Source organism: Anabrus simplex, chromosome 8 (genome assembly GCF_040414725.1).
Source record: "Anabrus simplex isolate iqAnaSimp1 chromosome 8, ASM4041472v1, whole genome shotgun sequence".
Taxonomy (NCBI): Eukaryota; Metazoa; Arthropoda; class Insecta; order Orthoptera; family Tettigoniidae; genus Anabrus; species Anabrus simplex.
Window position 1 is genome coordinate 17,386,411 of NC_090272.1, and position 27,178 is coordinate 17,413,588.

The following is a 27,178-nucleotide window of genomic DNA, read 5'->3' on the forward strand; positions in this document are numbered from 1 at the left end:
TTTACCTACAAAATGAAATGTTTATATCTTCAATCTCTCTAAAATGCGTTCTAATATCATTATGGTAGTCGAGGGTGCACCTCACCGAAACTCACCAATGGTGTGGCAGTACGACAGTGTCAGGCTGCACTCTGCTGTTGAAGTAAAGGCTAGTCTTGGCTTTGCTCCTCGTTTACAACCTAAGGTACAGACTATTTGGAAGAAACTGAGGAATCTCTAGTTTAAACCTGGAAAAAACTATCGCACCGTGGGAAAGGTGTCTTGCATTTTTCAGAAAGGACACAATCACACATCTGGATTACAATGGATTTTCAACTTAAAATGAACTGTAACGTGTTAGCAGTCCGAAGCGTTCCCGGTAGAATCCAAGAAAACCATTTCCGTCACTGCAACGAGATAGAAAACCTCCCTCACATTCTTGGTTTCTTAAAGGGGAACTATTGGGAAATAACAGGCATTACATGGTCAGGAGCAGTACTGCAGAACTTCTGAAAAGTCTTTGAAGAAATACAGTGTACCTCTAATGATGGATCCAGTAAGCACGGAGACAGTATCGTGACTGCCAGGAAGAGGAAAATCGGCGTTGTTATTGATCCGACAATAAGGTTTGAGAAGTTGATTCTGAAAAAAATAGACACTACGAACCTACCCTGAAGAAAAGTATCACATATCTGCCAGTTGCTGGGAGGTGATTGGGTTGCTCTTCAATGGTCGAGGACCTGTCACTAAATTTTCATATACGTTCTTCCTTCGTTTTGGTATTCTTGTTTCATTTTCTAAAAGATATTTGTTTAGATGTTTTTGTAATTTACTGTCGATCACCATTCATACGGTGTCAGGGATAGCTAAGCTCATTTTATCGTGATGCTACGTCTTGTTCCTTTGTGGATTCTCTCTGACCAGGATACACTTCCTTCCCAACCTCCGTAACTCAAATGGAATAGCATTGCTTCTGCTAGCTTTTGAACGAGCGTTACTGACCTGAGAATGCAAGCTACGAGTGTATCAGTGAGAGTTTTGCTGCAAATTTGTGCTGTATAGAAACGTGGAAATTTAAAAAATGTCCAATGCTGATCGTTTTCATCCAAAATTTTACTCTATTTAAAGTAACCGTTGGTATTTGTAGGCCTCCTGTACATTGATCTATTTCAGAGACCTGTAAGAAAGCAGGGGATGAAATGCTCTGTCTGGGACTTACATTTCCCATATCCAGTATGAACAACTGCTCCAGAGAAATAACTGTTTCATTTGCTTTAACAGTGATGGAACTCTTTAGAGTTGGACGACATGGAGCAAGTTGGGAATGAAGTGAATCTGTGAAGGGAAAGGCAACAGTGAGGGTGACAGATAAACAAAAGGTGGTAGGTGTGACGTGTAGATATAACCTCCTCGTGGTGAACCCTGGGCAACGGACTGCTTATGCAGGACGGCTGATAGTCTACACAAATAGGCGACCGAACTAGATCCTGGATCTCTCACGGTCATTCAAAGTTACATCAGAATATGAAACCAAGGATGAAACCTACCAAAGGCACTCATCAGAGCCAACTGACAAGGAAGCTTGGAACCAGCGCACACAATCTACAGATAAATGCAGAAGACCTGTCAAAGGACAAATGCGAATACCTTAATAAACTAACTGCCAACATCTTAACAATACAAGAAACTCATATGACAGAGGAAGATTCGGAAAGCAGAGGTAATATTGCAGGATACAAAATTATAACGAGTCTTTTCTCACCTGTCCATGGATCAAACATGTAAGCCAGAAATAATATTTGCAACATTTCAGAAGTGAACTCCCAAAAAGTTAAAGATACAGAAATAATCACCAATCACCAAACTAGATCGTTTGACTATCGCATCACTCCACCACTGCCTTCACTGCCCACTCCTTGTATATACGTACGAGACTTTAACAGCCGGCACTCACCCTGGGGCTACCCAAACAATGATGAAAATAGATGAAAACTGTCTATGTGGTGTGATAGCCAAGACCTGTATCTCAATTTTGATGCTGAAGCAGAGGAAACATTCCATTCTGCTAGATAGTAATCTGACACCAACCCTAATCTGGTTATTGTTTCCACAGATGAAAGGGAACTCCCCCTAGACCACACAAGAAAAGTCCTTCAACATTTTCCAAGGAGCCAAAACAGACCCACACTTATCAATATCGGTCTTGAAATACCAATTGTCAGATCCATACACAAACCAAGATGGAACTTCAAGAAGGCAAACTGGGACCAGTACAGATCAGAAGTAAATAGTAGTCTGATATGGATTCCACCGAAAGCAGAAAATTACAAGACGTTTCTAGGCGTTGTCATCGGTGCAACTAATCGAAACAACCCCGGGGATTCAGGAAGCAATATATTCCATGCTGGGATAAAACTACCCAGAAAATGTATGATATTTGTAAAAAAAACTGGTGATCCTGAAACTGGAAAAAGGATATTAGAAGATCTGAGTAAAGGAAGAAAAGAGAAATGGAGAGATCTAACTTCTCAACTGAGCTTTACTCACTCCAGCAGAAAAGTATAGACCCTCCTTAGGAAACTTGGCGCTGCTTCAAACATACACAAAGAGGAGCCAGGAATAACACGAAATGAAATGGCACTACATATCAAATCAAGATCTGACAAAATTCCAATAGACCCCACTACGAAGAAGCACATTGAGAGAGAGATGAAGAAATTGGACAACAGCCTCCAAAACAACTCTACTCTTGCAAATTCATTCAGCCAAGAAGAAATTTAGAAAGCCATCATCATGCTAAACATGAGAAAGGCCGCAGGTTCAGGTGGTATTTTCTCTGATTTTATAAGATGGCTCAAGAACTTCTTCAATGATGTATTAGAGACAGAAATCATTCCCCCGGAGTTCAAGATGGTAATTCTCAAACCAGGAAAACCAGCAGATGATCCCTATTTCACTACTGAGTGTTTGCTACAAATTGTTGGAACGCCCCAACCTCTACCGAATCCAGGAAATAATAAATGACAAAACACCAACACACAAGGCGGGTTTCAGAATCAAACGAAGCTGCTCTGAACAAGTATTAGCATTAACATTATATATTGAGGCCCGGACGTAGAGCTAACCACTTTACCCCTCCAAGGACTTTCATGGCCTGTCCAGAGATGACTTTGCTTTGTTTCTGCCTTTGCTATTGAGGCAGAATTTCAGAAGAAGCTAAAGACGTATGTCGCTTTTGTTGACCTGACAGCGGCATATGACACAGTATGGCTGGATTGACTACTATTTAAAACTGAAAAGCATAAATGCTGCCGAAAACTTACAGCTCTTTTGAATAACATTCTGACAAATTGGTACTTCAAGGTCACCATAGGGCAAAAGACAAGCAAGTCTTTTACATTGAAATATGAACTACCTCAAGGGTCTGTATTAGCCCCACTACTTTTCAACTTGTACATCAGTGAAATGCCTGACACCTTCAGCTATGCTGACGACTTACCCATTGTTGTCCAAACTGTCACATGAGAAGGGGGGAAAGCATTCTCTCCTATGACTTGGAAACCTTGAATGCATACTACACGAAGTGGAGACTTTGCCCAAATCCGGCTAAGATAGAAGTGTGCTCATTCCATCTGTGTAACCAAATAGCTCACCAAAAGCTCAAAGTTGTGTTCTGCCAACGAAGAATTAAACATAATTTGATCCCAAGAACCTTGGAATCACCTTAGACCGTTCTTTAACATACAAAAAACACCTGAAAAATACAAGTCAGAAACTTAAGTCAAGAAAAAACATCATGAAGAAACTAGCTGGTATGACATGGGGAGCTTACTACGCACAACTACCCTCACCAGGGTTTATTCAGTTCCTGAATATTTTGCCCCGGTGTCGCAACACAGCACTTATATTAGGAATATCGACGTCCATTTGGATGAATGTATGAGAACCATAACAGGCACACTAAAATCCACCCCAATCCCATGGCTACATACTATCAGTAACATACCACCTCCGGAAATGAGACGACAGGAAGAGACAATACGCGAGTGGAATAAGTTACACCATCCTGATCATCCACAGAATCTCCCAATCCATGAGAACACCAAGGCATCCAAGACCCCACACCTGGACTTCCAGGATTGCACGTGAAGAGACACCAATGGTCTAAACTCAACCATTTAAGAATAGGTCACGCTAGATGCAATGACACGCTACATAAGTGGGGACTTAGAGAATCCCCTGCCTGTGAGTGCGGAGTCAGTGCAACACATTATTGAGGAGTGCCCTCTGAGGAAGTATGATGGACCAGCCCAAGATGTCATCAGTGCTACACCCTCCTTCTTAGAATAGCTACAGCAACTTGACATCGATTTGTAAATGTGAACGCTACCAACATTCTTGTCCTTGTATATATTGTAAATTTTCTTTTTCTTTTGTATACTTGCCATACGAGATAAACAAATAGGTGGTAACTTAATGGAGTCTAGGAGAGCTTGTATAAAAATAAAAACAGAGAGAGAGAGATGAGGTTACCTTCTCCAACTTGTGCGTGAGTTCCTGGACTTGTTCCTTGTTGGCTGCCAGGTCATCCTTCAGCTTGCTAATCTCTTTCCTCTCGGCCATACTTGCCTTGGTGCTGGCATCACTAGCCTTCTCACGTTCCTCCTTCACATTTGCTTCCTGGAAACAGGAAAAAGAGTATTATTTCCATTCCTTAGTCACTATCAGCGAAGTTAGACACTGTATGAGGTCCATGCTGTGGACAGCTGCACAATGTATTGTTTTTACTCCACTTCCACCTGTCCAACTGTACTGCAGGATTGGCACTAGTTGTGTATGACGTTAAGTTTGGAACATTTTTATACTCACCGGCGGAGTAACATAAGGCTAGTGCAGTGGGTGTGTGCCCCAAGTAGATCCAACAAGTTTTCTAAGTAATGTGTTTCTGGAAGAGACCTTTTGTTTTACATTCATACAGTGACACTGCGATCGAGAGTGGTCTAGCGTAGCTCCATTCCATGTCACAACGAGGCTTGTCGATCTCGTAAATGGAATTCACAAACATGGGTTTAGCTCGGGTTTGGCACAAGTTGGTTTTGATCATAGTAGTTGCCGAGTTCTTCTAGGGCAGCTTTCAGGGTGCATTCTATCGCTTCAAAAGTATCTGACCGGATAGTGAGAGCAAGGTCATCAGCATACATGAAACTCTTGGTGTCTTCAGCCTGTGGCTGATCATTTGTGTATATATTAAATAACAAAGGCGCCAGTACACTCCCTTGAGGCAAGCCGTTCTTTTTAGTTCGCCAACGACTTCGCCGACCCTTAAATTCAACAAAGAATCGGCGGTTATGAAGAAGTGTAGCTACCAGTCGTGTTAAATCAAAATCTTTAGTAAGACTGTGAAATTTCTAAACAGGATTCAAGAGTGAGATCAACAAATGCGACGCCTGTGACTTTTTTAAAACTCAAAGCCAACTTGAATGTGCTGAGTTAGATGCAAAATGTAGGAAATGCATATTCTTCCAGGTCTAAATCCTGACTGTTGTGGAATAAGAAGTAGGTCAATAACTTCGGAAAGGCGATTCAAAATCATTCGTTCCATGTTTTTATACAAGTGGCATAGAAAATATATTGGCCTGTAACTTTTTGGATCTTCAGGGTTTTTGCCTTGTTTTAGGATTGCAATCACCCGTGCCTTGCGCCAAATCCTTGGGTTTTTGGATGAGGCCAGGTAGTTTTTGAATTATTCCACAAGCCACAACTTTGTTCCAGAACCGAAGTGCTTATTTGCTCAGTGCAGATTTCGTCCAAACCTGCACCTTTACCATTTTTGCACATTGTAACACCAGTTTCTAATTCAGTGAAATTAAATGGTCTGGCTAAAGTACTGATACCCTCAGATTCGCCGGTCACAATGTTTGACTCTGATTTACTAATAGATGATCGTGATTTGCCATTATTAAGCAACTGTGAATTGATATGATTGGCTGTGGCATTAGCATCGACTGAGCATTTGGTTGAGTCACTGTTCGGTTTTTTCAGAAGCCTCCAAGCCTTTTGACTATTACCTGAGGAATATGTTTCCTCCATCAGTTTCAACCAAGTTTTCCTTTTGTTGTCTGAGATTGAAGAGAGTAAGTCATGTCCGGCTTAAATTGCCTCTTTGCTGAAAGGGTTCACTTTGAAGAGGGCAAGGTACTTCTCTAGGTAGACTTTTGCATCAACAGTGATTCCCATTTTCACATCAGGCAAATGAGGGGGCTGCTCTGCCTTAATTAATGCCACAGCCACTTCCTTCGCAGTTCTTGCCTTTTCCTATCCCATCGTAGCGATAAGTCGTGTCTCAGTGAGTAAAAGGTAAGGGAATAAAAAATCGGCATTAGCATAATCTTCTTCCAAAAATATCGAAGTGAATTATTCAGGAAAGTTATGTAATGTGATTTAAGATCATCAACACACGAAGGACTGTTCTCTTTTTCAACAATTATTTCAAATTGTTTATCCTGCAACTTCTTGTTCTTATTTTATTATTATTATTATTATTATTATTATTATTATTATTATTATTATTATTATTATTATTATTATTATTAAGGGATACTTTATTACACCATTCTTCACTTCAAAACTTGTACTCCGTTGCTCTAGAATACTTGAAAATCCACAGCCTATTTCCATACATTCGACCGGGTCAGGAATTGAATGGAATGGAATGAATGAAGCCCCATCTAGCGGCGAGGATAGGAATTGTGCCGGTGCCGAAACCTGTCGCACTCCTCTGGGGCAATGATTAATGAATGACAGATGAAATTATACGGTATTGGAGAGTGTTGCTGGAATGAGATATATAGGCAAAACCGGAGTACCCGGAGAAAAACCTGTCCTGCCTCCACTTTGTCCAGCACAAATCTCACATGGAGTGACCGGGATTTGAACCGCGGAACCCAGCGGTGAGAGGCCGGCTGAGCCACGGATGCTCTTCTAGAATACTTGTTTTTCCTAAATTATTATTAGTTTTACGTCCTACTACCTACTGTTTCGGGTAAGCCGAGATGCCGGAATGTGATTCCGCAGGAGTTTTTTACGTGCCAGTACATATTCTGACATGAGGCTGAGGGGTTTGAGCACCTTCAAATACCATCGTACTGTGCCAGGATCGAACCTTAGTGTCCGGCTCCTTGGTTGAATGATCAGCGTGCTGGCCTTTCGTTCAGAGGGCCCCGGATTCGACCGGGCTGAGGATTTTAATCGTGTAGTCGACAGTTAATTCCTCTGAATGGATAACCTCCTTCATCTACACTCAACAGAACATAACACAAGCCTCCACAGAACTAGACCTAGGGTTGGCGTCATCAAGAAGGGCATCCGGTCGTAAAATTAGGCTGAATCCATACAAAATGCCAACTGGGAAGAGACCAGGATTTCTTTATTCGAATCAGAAGTACAATAGAATAACACTACATTTAAAAGAAACAAACCATAAACACAAATATATACAAGTAAAAGGTCTTCAACAATATATGTCATACAGTTGTCACACCGATTCGGCCCAAAATTTGGCCACTTCAAGGGCATTTGGATTGGCCAGCACCAATTCTTCCATTGTGCAGTTTGATGGACACAGTGGTTAGGTTTTCAGAAGTTCACCACAGTCTCAAAAGGCCGTATCGATGGGGAAGTTCCATTATTGTAGATTCGCTCTGGTTCCACCCACTCCAGATCTAAGTCTGTTTAAGGACCTCCATGTCAACCAGTCCTCGGTGTGACCGGGAGGCAACACTTCCCGCGGTTCGATCCATTTCAAAAGGCTAGGGGTATTTTGTTTCCATTTGGTAATCCTGACTTTGTCCTATGACCCTTCCAGGTGTTCTGAAGATGTTAAAAAGGCTTTTCTGGACTTCAGTCTTCGCTGGGCAGGTTGGTATCCATAGAGTGGATGTGAAGGCATTAAATTTGTTTTAAGCCTTTCGTTATGAGCAGCAACCTCTCTCCTGACATCAGGTTGGTATCCATAGAGTGGATGTGAAGGCATTAAATTTGTTTTAAGCCTTTCGTTATGAGCAGCAACCTCTCTCCTGACATCACAAGGAGCAATACCGGTAAGGTAATTGATTTTCTCGAGAGGAGTTGGCTTCAGTACACCAGTAATAATTATTCTACAGCTTTCATTGAGTGCCACATCAATCACTTTTGCGTGGGCAGATTTGTACCACGCAGTGGGATTACAACTCATTATATCCCGAATGCAACCTATGAGCTACATGCTGTGAACCACATAGCTAACTCGCTCAGTAGTAGTGGTGATGTTCGACTGAAAGTCGTCACATTACTCCGTATCGTTGGCAGAGGGGATGAGGTGACTAGGAAATTCTTAATATTGTCGGTGTGGCGTTGGACAATAAGCGTCTTGTATCATCGTAGTTCATTCTAAATTTATTTAAAAATCTAGCTGATGTATCCGTGCTTCACTACGGAATTCTACATTGTATACATAATTCTAGTGTACACGTTGTGAGCAAGATTGTATTAAATTGCATAGCTCTTAACGTTATCCTAGAAACGCGACGGGGAAGTCACCAAAAATATTTTCTCATATGAAGACTGTGTTAGGGAATTGTCACTGCAATGGTAGACCCGCTTGCATACCATCAGTCACAATCATGTTGGGGAGTTTTCATTATAATGGTAGGCACCCACTCTCCACCTGCCTTTTTACATCCTCATAAAGACTGTCTTTTTTGTTTTCCCAGCTGAAATGAATATATAATACAATGACGTCAGTAGGAATGGCGCGATTACAAGCGATGCTTTCATATGAAATACTCGATCAAATGAAACACCACGCATTTTCTCACTTTTAATGAACAGGACTACACTGCCGATCTAACAATCGAAGTTGCAGAGTTGGAATGACCAAGCCGCAGACAGCCGTGATTCGTGAACACTCTTCGTCATTTTTTTTGGGGGGGGGGGGGAGAGGGTCGAATAGTGGAGACTCCCAGGGTAAAACCTGTGCCCTTTTACTAATCTGTTTCCTAGGAGTACCCGATCAGTCGGAAAATATCCATTCACTACACTGGCGGCGGAAAAATCTAGCCTACTTGGAGGCAAATTTTTCCTCCAAGCCAGAGGAAAAACCCCTCTTCACTGAAAATTTGGAATAAAATGAACGTAGAATTTAATGAAAGTGAATAGGAAGAAGCTTTTCTTAAGAAACGTCTCTTTTCAGGGTTGAATTTTGAGTTATTGTATTTAGTGAATTGTGGTGTTATAATTTGGAAAAGAATTATTCTAGACCAGGCCATACTACTACTACTATTTCTAAGCCAGCCTCTCCGTTAAGTATGCACACTGATCATTCAACACAGCGCGACAGAGTAGGGATCGAATAACTGGAATGCTATGAAGAACCAGTGTGGTGGCTGTATCAGAAAATGTATGAACCAGAGGAACGGCATGCTAAAGAAGAAAGTTTTCTAACTCCTCAGCTATTTCCCACCAATATTCAGTCAGGCTGTTATACACGGTACGCAGCAGTAATCCCATCTATCGGAGTTGAGAACATCACAACAAACAATTGTCAATGTAATGTTATTGTTGATCAATGTTATTTTCTTTCGATATTGTAGGCCTTCACATTTAGTTTTCTTCCGACTCTGAAATACTACTCATCATAGTCGGTACGGTAAAACTGATAAAACATAAATGATCGGAAATTGTATTCTCTGCAAATTTGTTATGCAGTACTTTTCGATAGGACCAAAAACATAGGTATTTAAAAATTAATTCTTAGGTGCCATCCCCTAAACTACAATTTCATCCAGAGTGAATAAAATTGTTTATAACTTAGACTGTAGTGTCTTATTCCCCGGCTCTTTATACCGATTTTCCTTAATTTCTCTTAACCCATTTTCTCGTGGCTCGGCGTCGATATTGACTTAGCAACACAAATACAAAATCATGAATATCTGTGTTATCATAGCCGGTACGGTAAAAATGTATAAGAAATAAATGGTAGGATTAAATTTTAGGCCTTCCCCTAAACTACCATTTTTCTCAGCGTAAATACAATTATGTATAGCCTATATTATAGCGACTTATTTCCCATATTTGTCTACCGATTTCCATTAAGGTACGAAAACTAGTAATATAAATATTTGAAAATTAAATTTTAGGCATTCCCCTAAACTGCCACTTCACTCAGCGTGAATACAATTATTTATGGCCCAGATGATATCGACTTATTACCCCGACTTTGCATACCGATTTTCATTAGGACACGACCACTAATAACATAAATATTTGAGAATTAAATTTCAGGCCTTCCCCTAAACTACCATTTCACTCAGCGTGAATAAAATAATTTATAGCTTAGGTTGTAGTGGTTCATCACCCAACTTTACATTCTGATTTTCATTAACTTCTCTTCAGCCGTTTTCTCGTGATGCGTGTACAGACAGACAGACAGACAGACAGACAGACAGACAGACAGACAGACAGACAGACAGACAGACAGACAGACAGACAGACAGACAGACAGACAGACAGACAGACAGACAGACAGACAGACAGACATTTCGGAAAAGTAAAAATGCATTTCCTTGTTACTGTGGACATGACCGATAAAGAAATACCATTCTTTTCAAATTCTGAGCAATGTACAGACAAAACTCTTATTTTATATATATATATATATATAGATGCTGCGGGAATGTGCTCTGTAGGATACAAATTAATAATAAATAGTGTTATTGGTTTTTCATCCTACCGACTACTTAGTACGGTTTTCGAAGAAGCTGAAGTGCCGGAGATTTGTCCCGCTTGAGTTCCCTTACGGACAGGTAAATCTACTGACACAAGGGTGACGTATCTGAGCACCTTCAAATCCCAAATATGCCAACTTGGGCTCTACCGTCAGAGCCACTCACTCAGTCGTGTTCGTACACGTACTGGATTGTACTACCATCGCCCTCTAGTATACTTCTCAGCCTTCCCACTTCGCTCGGCTTGCGTGCTTCTTTGCGAACATCGCGTAGGGACTACTTTGGCCGCTGTGGCGCTAGAAGCGTGGACGAGACCCACGCTGAAGGCACGTTAGAAACAACAAGAAAGAGGGAGTAAACAATGTGTCGAGTGCCGTTTCTTTATGTAGTTTACTGAGATTGTGTTGAGTTGTGATATTAGTGGAAGTACAGACTATTTATTTCATCATAAGAAGGTATGTAACGGTAGTAATTTATTAAAAGAAGTAATTACAAGGCATGCTTAATCTCGCGCACCGTTCGAGTTTCTCATATCCTTTTAATGTAATTTCTTACTTCACTGAAGGCTATCGTAACAAATTTGCTTTAATTAGTTATTGCTTACGATCTTGCCATAGGCTACATTAACTTGGCATATTAATGTCCTATTGCAGGTTTCTATCTGTCAATAGCAATGGTGTATTGCTGCGTGTCTTGCTGCACAAGCCGGAGTAGTAAAGTGAAAGGAGTATCATTTCACGTATTTCCCAACCGAACTGACCTCAGAGAACAATGACTTAAAGCTATATCAAGAGCAGACTTTAGGCCCAATTTAAATTCTACATCTTCTGTGGTATGTAGCCTTCATTTCCGTGAGTCTGACTATCGCCCTGGATTGAAAATTAAGAAACTGCAGGGTGCTGCTGTTCCCTCTGTTTTCCCTTCTTATCCATCTTACAAAGTCCATCAGATCAAAGCAGAACGTAGACCTATTATAAAACATTCAGTCATTGCCAAAGGTAAGAAATGGAAATATGAATCAACTGAGCCAAGCTGTGACGAAAGTAATACTTCAGGTGTTTCCCTGCACGAGTGTCCCGCAAATCACGACTTTCATTGTTCTGTTGATGTCCAGTGCGACTTTTTAGACGAGAAGCTACTCAAAATAGAAACCGATAAATTGCGACTCAAACTGTGGAGAGCACGGGCTAAACTTTCATGTCTTGAAAACGAACTGAATAAAACTAATCAGGAGTTGGAGATTTATGACAATAATTATCATAAAGCCTTGTCACGAATAATTAAAACAGCCGAGCATGATCCCTCAAATGCCAAGTCTTCATTCCTTCTTGATCAAATAGCGAATTTTGAGAAATGCTCTCCGAGATGGACAGAATTCACGCTAAACACAGTATAGTTTGGGAATGCATATCGCCCAAAGATTAAAAGTATGCTAGGAAAAATATACTAAAGTTGCCTTCTAAGAGCACATTGTCCAGGTATTTGGGTGATACTTCATGCGACACAGGAGTTACGAACCTTGTGAAACAGAGATTAACCTTAGAATCTGAACGTTTGCACGAGGCTGAAGGAGTATGTTCTTTGATAGTGGATGAAATGGCAATAAAAAACAACAATATATTGCTATATGACAAAAAGCTAGATACTTTCTTTGGTCACAAAACCACATCTGTTCCAGATAAAACTATATCCGAAATTAAGAACGTCAAGAATGTGAGGAAATCTGGAATTCTCGCCAATAATTTGCTTTGTTTTATGATAGCGGGGTTATGCACTTCCAGCCGCGTACTTCTTTACCAAACTATCAGGCAAGGAACTATATAATTTGACACTGTCTGTTATCAGAGAGGTTGAGGCTTGTGAATTTCTTGTAATACGTCTCGTTTCCGATAATCATAAGACCAATGTTAATATGATGAGACGACTTTCCAATAGCAAGATTTTGAAGCCACAAATTACTCACCCAAATGACCCAAATCGACCCTTATTTTTTGCATTTGACCAATGTTACATTTTAGAGAACGGAAGAAACACATTTTTAGAGAAGACCATGTTTGACGGAGAAGACAGAATAAGTTGGTCTCAAGTGAAGAATTTATATGAATTGCAAGCAAATCAAGTGGTAAAACCTGTTCGCTTTTTGACTCGAAAACATGTAAATCCAAACAACATATAAAAAATGAATGTGAAACGAGCGAAGGACATATTTTCTACACCAGTAATAACAGCTCTGGAATATCTCCATAAGCATTCTGGACATCCAAAAGCCCACTTGTTCCAAGACTGCACAGCGACTATATACTTCATGAAAATGATTCAGAAATGGTTCAATATCCATGATGTTAGCAGTCACAACAACGCTAAGTTTTGCCCTGACAAGGTCCATTTTTCAACACAGATGATAACAGGCTTTCATAGCTGGAGAGTGAGTTTCTGGTATATCTTGAGGATGTGAAGGAAGCATGCCATGAGCAAGGAACGAGTTTTCTCAGCAATGAAACTTACGAGGCTAACTACGTGTTCTACAGTTCTCTGTCCTTATTGTCGTCTGGCTTTCATTTTGTGGTAACTAGAGTATTTAACAGCGATTCCCTAGGAATGTTCTTTAGCATTTTGAGGAGAACTTCAGGCAACAATGACATGCTGGCTTCAAGGGCTGTAGTACTTGCCCTGAACAAAATTTTGAAGATAGGAATTCCTTTGAAACGGCGAAATCAACATACTCGTGAGATGAATGTTATTAGCTGTGTCAAGACATCTCAGTCAGTCCCATCAGAAGTGATCCCTAGCATTCCAGGAACAGTGACAGAAATCCTGCAAAATCTTCACAAGCCGCATTGTACATATACTCACTTTTACAAAATTTATTTACTATTGGTTATTAGATAACAGTATTCTAAATAATAACCATACTGTTATTATGCAGTAAACTTAATACCCTTATTTCTTTTACAGGTCTGGAGGTAGTGTCTATTAAACTTGCATCGCTGGCTTTCCTCAGTGGCTTCGTTGTGAAGGAAATATGAAATAAAGTAACTTGTGAATCATGCCGTAGCCTAATTCAACAAGAAAAATGCAGTTCTCCACTAATGGACATAATTTTTAAGCAAGATCGGTGTAATGCCTTCTTCTATCCATCAGAACAGTTGGTGTGGATTATAAACATTATTAACGATTTCGTGTATGAAGCTGCAAAATTTGTTAATGCAGGAGCTTGTACGACTTTAACTACCGTAGTTCTGCCTGTTTTGAAGAGTTCGGAGGTTTTAAAGTGCGACTCAAATGACAGTTCTAATCATGCTGAGAAATTAGGTCAGGTAATCTGCAAAACTCTTATCCCGAGTATCTTAAAAAACATTGGAGATGAAGTGACTGAACGTTTTGAGAGGGTGAAATACTTAAACAGTAAACTGATCAACAGGAAAATCATCGGAATGTAGGCCTAACAGCTGTAAGGAAATGCGTGCCGCTCGTTCTGACTGGCCACGATTGCAGCGCTCCGGTGGAGAGAGTGAGTACTTCTTGATGTTCGCGTGTATTCTTAAAGTGGGGAGGCTGATGTATACTAGAGGGCGATGGTACTACACAGGCAACGTAATTCTACTAATCGCCCAAAACTGTGTACTTTAGTAAAAATATCTTATTTGTAATTTGATATACATTCTTCGTGTTTTCTCTACAATTTATGCAATTGCATGCCACACACGTAGAGAGCATACTTTATTTGATCTAATCTACTTAAAGTAACGCACCGTTACCGGAAGAAATTATATGAATGGCGCTTAAACTATGGAGTCGCTATTTCGCCTAGGCACTACCCACAACGCTGTAGCAACCATGGTGGCCGCTCTATAGTCTTCTTTTTAGCTCGTTGGTTAAAGGCAATTAGAAACTTGAAAGGGGGTGTTACATCGCCAAATATAAATTTACGGCCTTCTTTTAGCCTAAATTTTATCGTCGGATCTTGGCAAGTAACTACTGAACTTCTGCCACTTGATCATGCATAACTGTGCACATAATTAATTTTGAGAAATTCTAAATCATTAAAACTGGAATTCTTTATTAAATTAAAATGGGAATTGTATTATATTGTAGGTGCACAACTTTAAATCTGCTTCGGCATACTGACAATCGAAGAAGGGGCCAATCAAATAACTGAAGCCACAATACCCCAGCCCAAGGTTTACACTGTCAGCACTACCACTAAAGAGATAAGAGGCGCCACCCAGCGCGGATTCACGCCAACTACGGAGGGAAGGGCCTCGATAAAACACACACACAGAATAGGGGAGCGATGGAATCTGGACAAGGCCAATAGGTCAACGACCATAACAGAGGGTGGAAGAGGTTAAAAGGGTAGAGCAATTCACTATAATAACAATTCACTATCACACTTTAAGGACCAACTTTTAATATAAACTAAGAAGGAAAACAAAGGGGTGGGTGGACTAACAATTAGACTAGAATGCACAATTGACATAAAATGAAATACCTATTCACCAAGTAGTTCTCCGAGAAACTACTCAAATATATGACCATTAACTTAAAGGTCCCCAAACACATTGGAATGAACAAGGCTTGAAGATTTTAAAAATCCACACTTGTTTGCAATTAAAAAAATTCAGTAATGTTACCTTCCAAGCTCGGTATTAAAATAAAATTTAGAATAATGAGTACTCTCAAAATTTATAAATAATGTCCACAATTCCTGGGCACGGCCGTCCCTAGATTTACCTAATTGACAATTTAGTATTTAGTTACACAACTTACAAAATATTAGAATACTTCCAAATTATTTTTTCAAAAAACAACAATAAATTGCCAACAGGCTCGACGACCACGCATACTCGGTTTTAGAAAGATACCTTAGTGAACACAGAAGAGTTTTAAAGTAACAACTATCCGCATCCCCAAATCAGAACGATAATGTCCTGAAGTAACATAAGGCAGTCTAAAATTAAATTAAGGAGGAGCCCATGTCAAACGAGAAAACAATAAATGATTGGAAGAAAACCATAATAAGGTAACACAATAATATTGAAGCAATTAAAACTCATCTCGAGACCCACTTCATCACACCAACGGCATAAGTTCACCACACAACAACATACGTCAGCACATCTCAACACTCACTACGCCGCTATAATGCGCGCTAATCCGAACCATTACCTAATCAACAAAAGAAGGAAGCATTCCGCAACAATGCCATAAACGGTGGATAACTTCGTAACGGAAACCACGAATACGGAAATATGACCATAAGAGGTGATAATAATAAAAAAATAATAAAAGTATTCAGAATTAAAATTTAATAAAATCAAAGGAAGGCCACAGGTAACCAGAAAAATTAACTAGAAGCACTCTTCGGTATTCACCTTGGCACAGAATTACAAATCATTACATTTACAATGAACTATTACGAAGTGATTTTCAGTATTTACACAGGTGTGAAACTTTTGATAACATTATTCCACTCTTCGAGATAAGTAACAACCAACCCAGTTAGGTTGCGCGCCAACAGTCACCACAACCCTCCTAACAATTTAAGGTTTACACGGTTCAATTAGCGAATTTCCACCTAATTAAACTGTAGGTATATTGAATGGACACGTTGAATATCACATCAGAGAATAATTTCCAGCACCAAAATGTTCGCATCTTTAAAAATGACCGAGCTCCAAGCCGAATGTCACTCCCGGGTGCAATGTCTCGCGTCGTTCCGACATTTTGAATAGCTGAATACAGGAGCTCCAATATAGCGATGCACTTCAGACATCCACAGATGAGAGATAATTCATGAATAATTTGACTTACCAAGATGATGAAGATGATGATGAAGGTAAATCCTTCGATAACTTACATTTGAAACTAACAGTACTGCCCTAGGGAACAGGCATAAATAGCAGAAGCAACGGTCACTCATGAAATAATTTTAGAAACTCATTTTGGTCCCAATAGTAGAAATTACCACCCACCACACAAGTTTTAAGACTAAAAAGCACTAAATGAACATACTAGGGTGGTTTGTAGATACACACGACCCCCTTTGAGGGCATTGTAACAGGAGCAACCCCTACCAGCATCCTGCCTGTCGGAGTATCACATCACAACAACCCGTTTCATGCGGCAGGCACAAGAGTGCGCTTCATAAACAGTTGAAAGTCGAGCGGCGAAGCTCACCAATACCAAGTTCGTAAACAACAATGTACCACTAATATCCAATATCAAAGTGATTGGCCGCCGTTATATGTAATTTAGTCCGATCATAACAATTAGCTATTTACGTTCAACTGCTGTGTTGTATTACATGGCGCAAAGTTAAATTATGGTTTCCTTTCTGCTTTTAAATCCCACATGTACGAATTTCAGGTGTAGCGGTAATTCCAGATAGTCCTCACAATTATACCGCTACACTGCGACATTGAATTAGTGTGCTCACGCACCCTCTCTCCTAGTCTTGCACTCAGAACACTGGATTGCAAATGCTGGGAGTTGTGAATGAAACAGTCATGGAAGCTGATGCGTGCTCCCTCTCGATTGTATTCAAGATGAAGACCATTGAGAAACAGATGTTTTAACCCTCCATAAGATCAGCTGGCGGGCAAATGGAGTGATATATGATGTTTGTTAGGCGAGCCTTTACCATTGAGATAGTTCAGAAGTGTACAGCGGAGTGTATTATTTCAAACTAGCGGTTCATAATGTGAGGAAATTTAATTCCAATTAGGACTGGTTATCTTCATCATAAATATAAGTGATTTTGAACTAGCGACAAACCCCGTGTGATCTGCATCCATCTCATTTACCGTGCATATCAGCTGTTGAAACTGCCAGGTGTACAATGACGTCCTTGAACTGTTGGGGTTAAATCTTCAATTCTTCGTATACAATTATTGCATTTTCGATCCCCATAATTTTAGGTAAGTCGTGCAACTGTACCTATTGCCATTTACATATATTTTGTTTTCGTTTACGGCCATTGGAGACCACATTAGGTATGCCTGGGAGCCTTCTTCACAGTCCAAAACTTTAGCATCCTTTCTCTGGCAGCCTGTCTTCTTTCTTCCGTCCACCCACGGTTAAAGTTTGGTTCGTCATGGAATCCCTGGAGTCTGTCGATCACTGACCTAAACTTTGTTCGGTTTGAGATGTCTTCTGAATTTAGTCTCACCTGTTTGAGATCCTTCCTCACCTCCCTGAACCATTTGTCCGACACTTTAGGTCTGCTGTCTAGTATTGTGAAAATCCTTTTCATTAGTCTCATCTCATCCATTCTAAATAAATACCCATAGAATTTAAGTCTCCGTTTTCTCATGGACTCAGCCTTTCATTGTCACGGTAAAGTTCTTCCCTTCCTCGCAACCTATACTGTCCATCCACAGTATTTGGATCCATTATATTGCGAAGGATCTTTCTTTCGAATTTCTCAGCTTCTCTCAGTCCCGCTCTTCCTGTCATTTGGAGGCATTCACTAGCATAGAGACATTGCGTTTTAATCACTGTATTGTAGGGCATTAGTTTTGCTTGTCTGGAGATGGTTTTCTTCTTGTATATAGGATATGTCCTAAGAAAGGCCGCAGCCATCTTCTCCCGTCTGGTGCTGTTCGCTTCTCTTTCATTAGTTTTCAATTGCAATATTTCACCCAAGTACTTAAAGCTATCGACTCTTTCTATTTTACCGTGTTCTGCCTTCAGGTACCAAGGGGCTATTTTGATGTTTGTTATATATTTAGTATTCTCGGAAAATCCGTAGTCTTGCTTTTTCTGCTTGTAGTTTTAGTACATTCAGCTGTTCTATTGCTGTGTCAGTATTCCTAAATAGCAGCGCAAGGTTATCAGCAAAGGCAAGGCAATTAATCATGACACCACTTTTTGATCCTCCATTGTATACTTGGTTAAGTAATCCTTTCTTGTCAGTTCTTTTTCCCATTCCAGGATAATCTTCTCCAACACACATTTGAAAAGAATTTGTGACAGACCATCACCCTGTCTGACTCCTGTTTTAATTTCGAACTGCTTGGAGATCTCTCCCATGAACTTAACTTTCGAATGTGTCCCAGTTAAAGTCTGCTTAATAATGGCCGTTGTTTCGGCGTCGATTCCAAATTCCACCAATATATTGAATAGCACTTCCCTGTCGACTGAATCATACGCCTTCTTGAAGTCTACAAAAACTACTACCAGATCCTTTGAGAGATGATTCTCTAATACACGTTTCAGACTCCAGATTTAATCAATACATGATTTGTTTGATTTCAATGACGCATTAGTACTGGCTCATAGAAGAGAAGCTAGAAACTTCTCATTTGCAGACATCATTCTATGGGTTACATGGCAGAACATTCGGGCAAGTGTATTTTAATATAGTTTCTTGGTGTTTTGTTAAACTTCACATTATTACTTTAATTCTGATCTTCATAGAAAATGATAAACAATTTTCTGTTGTGGGGTGAATAGTACAGAAAGTTTTTGCTATTGCTACTGAAATATGTAATTATAGCATACATTTTTCTCCCATGGAATGTTTCCTATGTTCCAGGTTACCAAGATGGCTAGACTGCACAGATCTTCTAAGAATCACAACGTCTGATCATTGAAGAAACCTGTTGAAGGTGTTAAGAATAATGTGCTAAAATTGAGGAAAGTTCCAGAAAATTATGGAATACACTTCTCTGTAATATACGGCCATTTCAAGAGAAGAGCTGCTGTTAAAACTCAGGGAACTTTCTTATGCGCACTGAAGATCTCATGGTGTACATTCCTTGAGCAGTGGGGAGATGGGCCAGGAAGATATGAGAACTCTTTGCCCAAAGACAAATTTGCGATCAACTTCTAGAGAGTATTGCGGAATAGGGGCCAAAATACTGTACACCATAGCAGGTTTCAATAAATGTGAAATGGTGTCTCTGGATAAACCATGAGTCTTCCTAAATCTTATAATGCCATCAGGGAACAAGAAGATAGCCAAATGATGAACATTGTTGAACTTTGGAGGAGAAGACACATCTACAAGGTAAAAACAAACCAAAATTATGTACATCCTGGGAAAATCATTGCTGCACAAGAACTTGATACTTCGGATTCGCCAAATGAATTGAGTCTGACTCTGATACTGAGCCATCTGACAGCTTCAGAAAAGAACAAGAAGCAAGATCATGCATCAACTGTCTGGTCAATGTCAGATGTCAATACGTCAAACAACTTTCCAATAAACAAAGAAGGAGACTCGCTGTTGGTCAGTTTCATACGTAAGGCTGGAACTTCAGCTTCAAGAGCACTGTCCAATAATGGGAATTTTATTGCGATAGAAGTTTGAGGCTTCTTTATGGCCTTCCTTCACCTACTCCACCTGATGTGTACGGAACGGGTCTAAAAAAGTCTGACATTGACATTTGAACTTTTAAGTGAGTTAACATAAGTTTGGAAGTTAAAAATTTGCACTCTCTCAGTTAATGTCAATAATAAATATGTATAATTGCTGTTGAGCCTGAATGGCCCAGGCTGCAGTGCACCAGCCTCTCACCGCTTGGTTCTATGGTTGAAATCCCGGCCACTCCATGTGAGATTTGTGCTGGACAAACTGGAGGTGGCACAGGTCTTTGTCCGAGTATTCCGGTTTTCCCTGTCATATTTCATTCCAGCAATCCTCCCCAACATCATTTCGCCTGTCAGTGCCAGAGGAGTGCGACAGTCTTTGGCAGCCGGCAAAATTCCTATCCTTCCATCCCTGACCCGGTCGAATGACTAGAAAATAGGCTGTAGATTTTCATTTTCATGTATATTTGCTGTTTGCTAAGAGCAGATTAGAAACATCCCAATGGCAAGTGTATGTAAACAAGGATATTAGTCCAACTCCAGTTCCATGTAGTGCTAAGGCAGGGGCGTGTTTGTGTTCACCCCATTTTACGGTAGTCGAATCAATGAAATTTTCGGCTCTTGCTTGTAATTTAAATGTTAATTTACCAGTTCAAATTTTTTAAATTATCACCCTGGAGTTGGAACCTGAAATGTAAATTCTATTTTTCCTAATTATTGTGTTTTTATTTTTATATCTTTCCATTAAATTTAATTAAATTACCTTCAGTCTAATTATATTTGAGAGTTATTAATTTATGGAGTAAAGAGATCCTGTCCCTCTTCTCTGTGCAGTGTCTTCTTGTGTTAGGATGTCACCAAGGTAAGTGTTCTTCCTGGTCCTTGTATTTGGGTTTCTTGTTTCTGAATATGTTTTCAAAATTTTGTTTGTTGTCGTTGTTTGGTTGGTTGGTTCGTTGCAGTGTTTTTCGTTTCCTTCATTTATATTATGCCCACAAAGTGTACTTATCCATGCTTGTAAGCCTCTTTTCCTGGGTATTTTGTTTTTATTTAATTTTTAGGGTTGATTTCCTTCACGCTCGAATTGCATGTTTCCAAATGCAACTGTTATATAAATAAGAATTAATTGCGGCATGTTCCAACATTCAACACAATATATAAAATACATAATCTTTATTAAGTGAAAACTGGTTTTTATTCCATAGGAATCATTATCAGTCCACAGTAAATAAATAAATCAAAGGATCTTAACAACAATCAACATGAAATCTGCCTTTAAATACATTTAAAATGGTTGACATGGGTTATATGACATAAAAGACATCAATATTTAAAGAACGTCCTGGGATCCAGGTCACAGATGACTGCAGTGCGTTTGTACAGAGCTTTAAGATAATACATAAACACTTGAAGTAGGTGGAACACTGTGGTTATAAAAAATATGTTAAAATGTTCAACATTCATAGTTGAAACGTCGATAGAGTGTAAAAACATGTTTCAAACTTGACGATCTTGAAAAGTGCTGATGTTAATACAGTTTTCAGTCAAAACGATTAGCTGAGTATAGTGGTATGATTTAAAGATCGTTTATGTGACATTTTAAAACTTTATGATCAATAAAATTCAGTGGAATGCCAGGAGCGTCCTCAAAAAAAATTAGAACTTCAATTAATTATAAATGAAACCTGTGCACATATTCTTGCTTTGCAGGAAACGTGGTTTACGACCCAAACAACATTTTCAATACCAGGTCACAACGATGTGCGTCACGACGGCCCAGGATACCGTGGGGCTGCCATTTTTATCCATAGCTCTATACCTTATCAACCCTTATCCATTCATTATTACATCCTCCATACCTTTATTGTCGGCATTTCCTATCACCAACTACACCTTATTAATATTTATTGTCCCCCCATGTCCATATCACGAGCACACAATGGTCTCAATTTTTCCATCAGTTCGATCATTTATCGAGTATCATCTTCTTAGGCGACTTTAACCTACATCATACAGCATGGGGTGGCAACAGAGATACTCCTTGAGGCTCCAGTCTTCACAGTGTTATGATTTAACCCTTCTTAATGATGGATCACCCACGAGAATCGCTTCACCTGGATGACCACCTAGTGCTGTTGATCTCACCTTTTGCCATTGTACTTTGACTCCTATGCTTACGTGGACAACGATCTCGGATACATTCACCAGTGACCATTATCCTATCTGGTGTTGGCAGACCCGTACACTCCCCTCATCCTCCCCTGTCCGCAAGTAATATTCGATCATTGCGGTTTTTTGATGACCGGACATATACCTCATACTTCCGATATCATCTTCGACGCGTCTCGGAACCCACTTTCACGTACCAGTCCCTTCTTACACTTCTTAACCAATATCATGATAGTTATCATCCCCGCAAACCCTTTGTTACTTCCGCCCCCCGTCCTTTCCAATATATTCATTGATGGGATAATGAGTGCCACCAACTTATACTAACACGTAACCTTCTATTCCGCATGTATCGACTATCCTTAACCCGTCACAATTATCTACGGCTGAAACATCATATTGCTAAAAGCAATCAGAAACGCCGTGCCGCGAGGAGGTTGTTTATATCTTCCCTTCATTTATGGAACGCCATCCGAATGCTGTCGCGTGCCTCCCAACGGGTCATACCACGAGATACTATCATTTCCTTTCTTCGTTCCTTGACCCCTGATTATTTGAACTTCCCACCTATAATCCACATTTCCAATACTCCACCCTACTCAACCCAATCCAATCAAGTGAAGTAAACTCTGGCGTTTATTCAGCAACCAGATCTTCCCCAGGTCCTGATTACATTACATATCACATGCTCCGCTTATTACCTTCGAGCGCGCTGTCAGTACTTCTCCATCTTTACAACGATATACTACTTACTACTAATATTCCTCCTCAATGGAATGAGTTTTTCCTAATCCCTATTCTCAAGCGTAAAAACCTCCCCCGGATCAGGACAGCTATTGTGGAATCGTCCTAGGATCATGTATTCGCAAAACTTTCTTTAAAATCCTCCTACAACGGTTGTTGTGGACTATAGCTCCCGAGTGCCAATATGCATTCCTAAAAGGAAGAAGTACACACGATCCCATCCTCCTTGCCAAGCATCGCAAACAGAGTACACTTGCAACATTTCTGGATATAAAAAGTGCCTACGACACTCTCCCTCTACATCTTCTCTGGGAAAACTCGTTGCGAAAGGCCTCCCTCCCGCCTTTGTAGTCATCTTACAAAAATTATATACATATCGTTCATTAACAGTTAAATCTTCCTATCATCAATTATCTAGTCGCTCTTCTTGTAACGGTTTGCCCCAGTGCTCATTTACGCGGACGACGTAGTACTATATACATCTCATGATAGCATCGATGAAGCACGAATACTGATGAGAGACGTAATGAGTAAAGTACATACATGGTCCTACGATAATGAACTCCAACTTTCTATTGCTGAATGTGCTGCAATCCTTTTTACTTATAAGCGCTCTTATGACCGTTCGAAACTTACTTTCGATGTCTATAGTATTTCCATTACTACTCATTATAAATATCTTGGCATAATTTATGAACAAAAGCTCACTTGGCAACGTCATATCAAATCGCTATGTCAAAAAGCTGACGGATATCTTAAAATTCTTAAAACTGCCGTACGTCGTCAAATGGGGCGCGGATCCCATCACTGCCCTCTCATTATATAAAGCGACTATCCACACGTGTATGGATTATTGCGCTCACATAATAGACATTGCATCGTTTATAACTGTTACGCCGCTTAATACTTTATAATTTCACGCCTTACGTCTCTGCATTGTAGGCCTTAAGAATAATCCTACCAACGCACTACTGGTAGAAACAGCTGAATTCCCACTTGTAATTAGAAGGCACATGCTTGCAATGAAACACTTGCTTAAACGTCTTGCCTTATCGTCGTCCCCCTTACAACTGAAGTTGCAGCTCTTACAGGAATATTATCAACAATGCCTTCCTCGTTCAGGACGAGTCCCTGCTATATAGACTGCCTATATTACCCTAAACGGATTCCGAACTTCGCTTCTCAAGACTCCTTCACTTCCAATGTATTACTTTCCCTTTGCTAGCTTACACTTACCCCCAATATTATAATTTCTAATAAATCTTTATTCTCTAGAACAAAGCCTAGTTCCGGTCTTCCTTTTCCCCCGTTGAAAAATCTGCGCATAACCCCTTCTGGTCGTAGTGTTAATATCTATACTGACGGCTAAAGACATTCCCAAGGAGTTGATGCTGCTTTCCTTATTTGCAATTCCCGCACGATTGAACGATTCCATCTCACGGCTACTTTTTCAGTTTTCTCTGCTGGGTTGTTTGCCATCCATGAAGCCATAATATATACACAACAACATTCTTTCCCAAAAGTTACCATCTATACAGATGCTCAAAGCGTTTTACAGGCATTATCGTCACACACCCCCTCTTTGAACTGGTATTTATATAATGTCAAATCTCTATTCTACCAACTTGAACGAGATGGAGTATATATAACGCTTGTCTGAACATTGCCGGTAATGATCAAGCTGATTTTGCTGCCAAAGAAGCCAGCCGTCTCCACACCCGTCCTCTTACAGTAGCCATACCACCCCTTGATTTCTATCCTCGTCCTAAAAAAAACTACCTACCGATCTTGGCAAGACGAGTGGAACCAATCCGCACGTCTAATAGGTCCTTCTTCCAGCTTCAACCATCCATTCCCATGAAACCTTGGTTTTCACAGAGACATATTACTAACATTAAGGTGCAATCATGCCATTACCCCGCAATATAAATTCCGCTTTCTTTTAGTTAATCTGCCTTATTGTGTGCGTGGTGATTCTGAGGGAAATCATTATCATTCATTTTTCCAATGCCCTGCATATCTTCTCTCTCGTCGTAAATTCCTCACTGGTCTTACACGGCTGAAAATTCCTTTTCCTACTAGTATTACCTGTTTGTTATTTGACCTCTCCCCCGCCAATGGTACATGTTATTATTCAATTTCTTGATGACGCTCAATTGATTTTGTAACCTTCATACTTCATTTGTCTACCATCAGACAATATGCTCCTGCTTCCATCTGAACCGTGTGCAAGATCCTCTTCGTGCGTGATCTACGCATAACTTGGTATTCTTGACAGTTTCCACCAGTTCTATATATCTTACCCAATATGTGAAAGATTTTTTCTGTGTATGCGTTTAAAGCATGTGATTCCTTTTATTAACAAGTGTAGTGACTGGGTAACAGTAAAAGAGCCCATAAGCCTCAATATAAAAGAAGAAGAAGGCTTCTAATCGTCTCAAAGATGGTTCTATTTGCTCTGACACTCCGTTTAGCCCTTATGGCTAGAGGAAATGATTACCGTCCACCCTAGTTATGGGACTGAAGTGGCTTTGGAGCCTCTTACTTACATTGTGCCTGCTGTGTGACGATTTACTTTGTTTTGGTTCTATTTACTCTTCAAGTGGGTGATTGGTGCAATGTTATTTAATTTTGTTTAAATTCTAACCGTGTGTTATACGCTGCTGTTTAATTAAAGGGGATCTGTAAAGATTATTAATGGACCTCTTCGTCGGTAAGTTTTGAAAACATATTTTGTGTGAAAGATAGCCTGCCTACCATGACTGTGTTTATACCAGGAGTTCCTAGAATGTAAACATGTCGGACTGACATACATTGCTATGCAGCGCAAGGGCGTTGCGTGGATATTTCCTGTAATATTGTGTGAAAATGCCACGAATCTAGTCTTCATTGCCTGAAATAATATTTGAAGCAGTTTAAAAGTGTTCCCCTCTAAGTTCCAAGGTGATATCCGGTATGTACTTTCGACGGCCTTAAAACTAAAACAGCTGTGGTCTCCGTAATTAAGTGTTCTTTCAGTGTTATATTCAAAACAATTCTAGGCTCTGCTAAGGTCTATTAGCGTGTTATTATTGTACCGAGAGGTACACCTCAACCCTCCACATTTAAAAGAAGTGCCTCTAGGAACTCTATCAATCTGAACTTCAAACCACTAATGCATGAATTTGGGACATTGACCAGAAGATGTCACCACTGAATAATTGAGTAATGTGTTATTTTGAAGTTGCCTAAACTGACTGGATTTATTTGTTTTGGTTTACGTCAAGAAGTTTGAACTTTTCTCCGTAGATGTCATTACAAAAAACTGAGGTACTGCACTCTGGTGTAAGGTGGCAGAATTTGTGATTTAAAGAAGTTTTGTGTTTTTAGGTTTTCATAACTAAATCAAAGTTCATTTATTTTGTTATTTCAAGGTTTGCAACAGTTCCTTCCAATCTCGCCAGCTTTTGAATCTGGCCAATTAGAAATTTTTGTATTTATTTTCAGCCTATCACAGGCTTCTTGTAGATTTTTATTCGGCCAATAAAATGAGAGGGTGGGTCCGGATTTATCCAGAACCCTCTCGAACCATCCCCTCGGGTATATAAGCTGCGGCTTTTTCAAGCTACGTTGTCTTATTGATCGTCGACTTACTGAGTGTGTGTGTTAAGAAGGAGGCGGGGAGCCTCATTCTTCGGCAGGCAGTACTCCAGCCCAGGTAATGGCCACCAGTTTTATATCTCTGTTGCTACTTCCGCAGACTTACACGAGGGAAAGGTTCCCTTTTCTAACTATATAGCCACCTGTTTTCTAAAATGTAAACTTTCTTTCGGCTAGTGTAAAAATTCATAAAGACTTAAATTGTAAATCGGGGATAGAGAGTGCGTTACTCTCTCGAGTTCCCCTTCAATTTTTCTTGAGGTGACTACGATTTTGTAACGGTTTTTATCCTGTAAATTACCAAGTAACTAGTGTGGGATTAACCTTTGCATCATCGGGCCACAAGCCTAAGTATTGTTTTAAAACCGAGTTTTCAAGGAGCGCAAGGGTACGTCTCCATACATTTTGTGATTGGGCCAGTAATTTAAGATGTTCTTCTTTCCACGGAGGCCCAGTAGCTTGGGTAATAGATACCCCTGTGTACAAACCTGTAAATTATAGGTTGGGCCTAGAGAGGGCAGGTATTGAAAGATTGTTTGTGTTGTTGCCTTCAGTAGGGTGTAAGAAAT

The 27,178-nt window shown here is 40.0% G+C and overlaps 1 protein-coding gene across 3 annotated transcripts in view; it reads right to left on the reverse strand.

Annotated features, from left to right (window-relative positions):
* LOC136879210 (uncharacterized) overlaps positions 1-27,178 on the reverse strand; it is a 1,250,431-nt gene that overhangs the window by 488,325 nt on the left and 734,928 nt on the right. For all 3 annotated transcript variants that reach the window (XM_067153008.2, XM_067153007.2, XM_068228965.1), the window contains one exon: positions 4,513-4,659. In XM_067153008.2, coding sequence (XP_067009109.2) covers positions 4,513-4,659 — 147 coding nt within the window. The remainder of the gene's footprint in view (positions 1-4,512; positions 4,660-27,178) is intronic.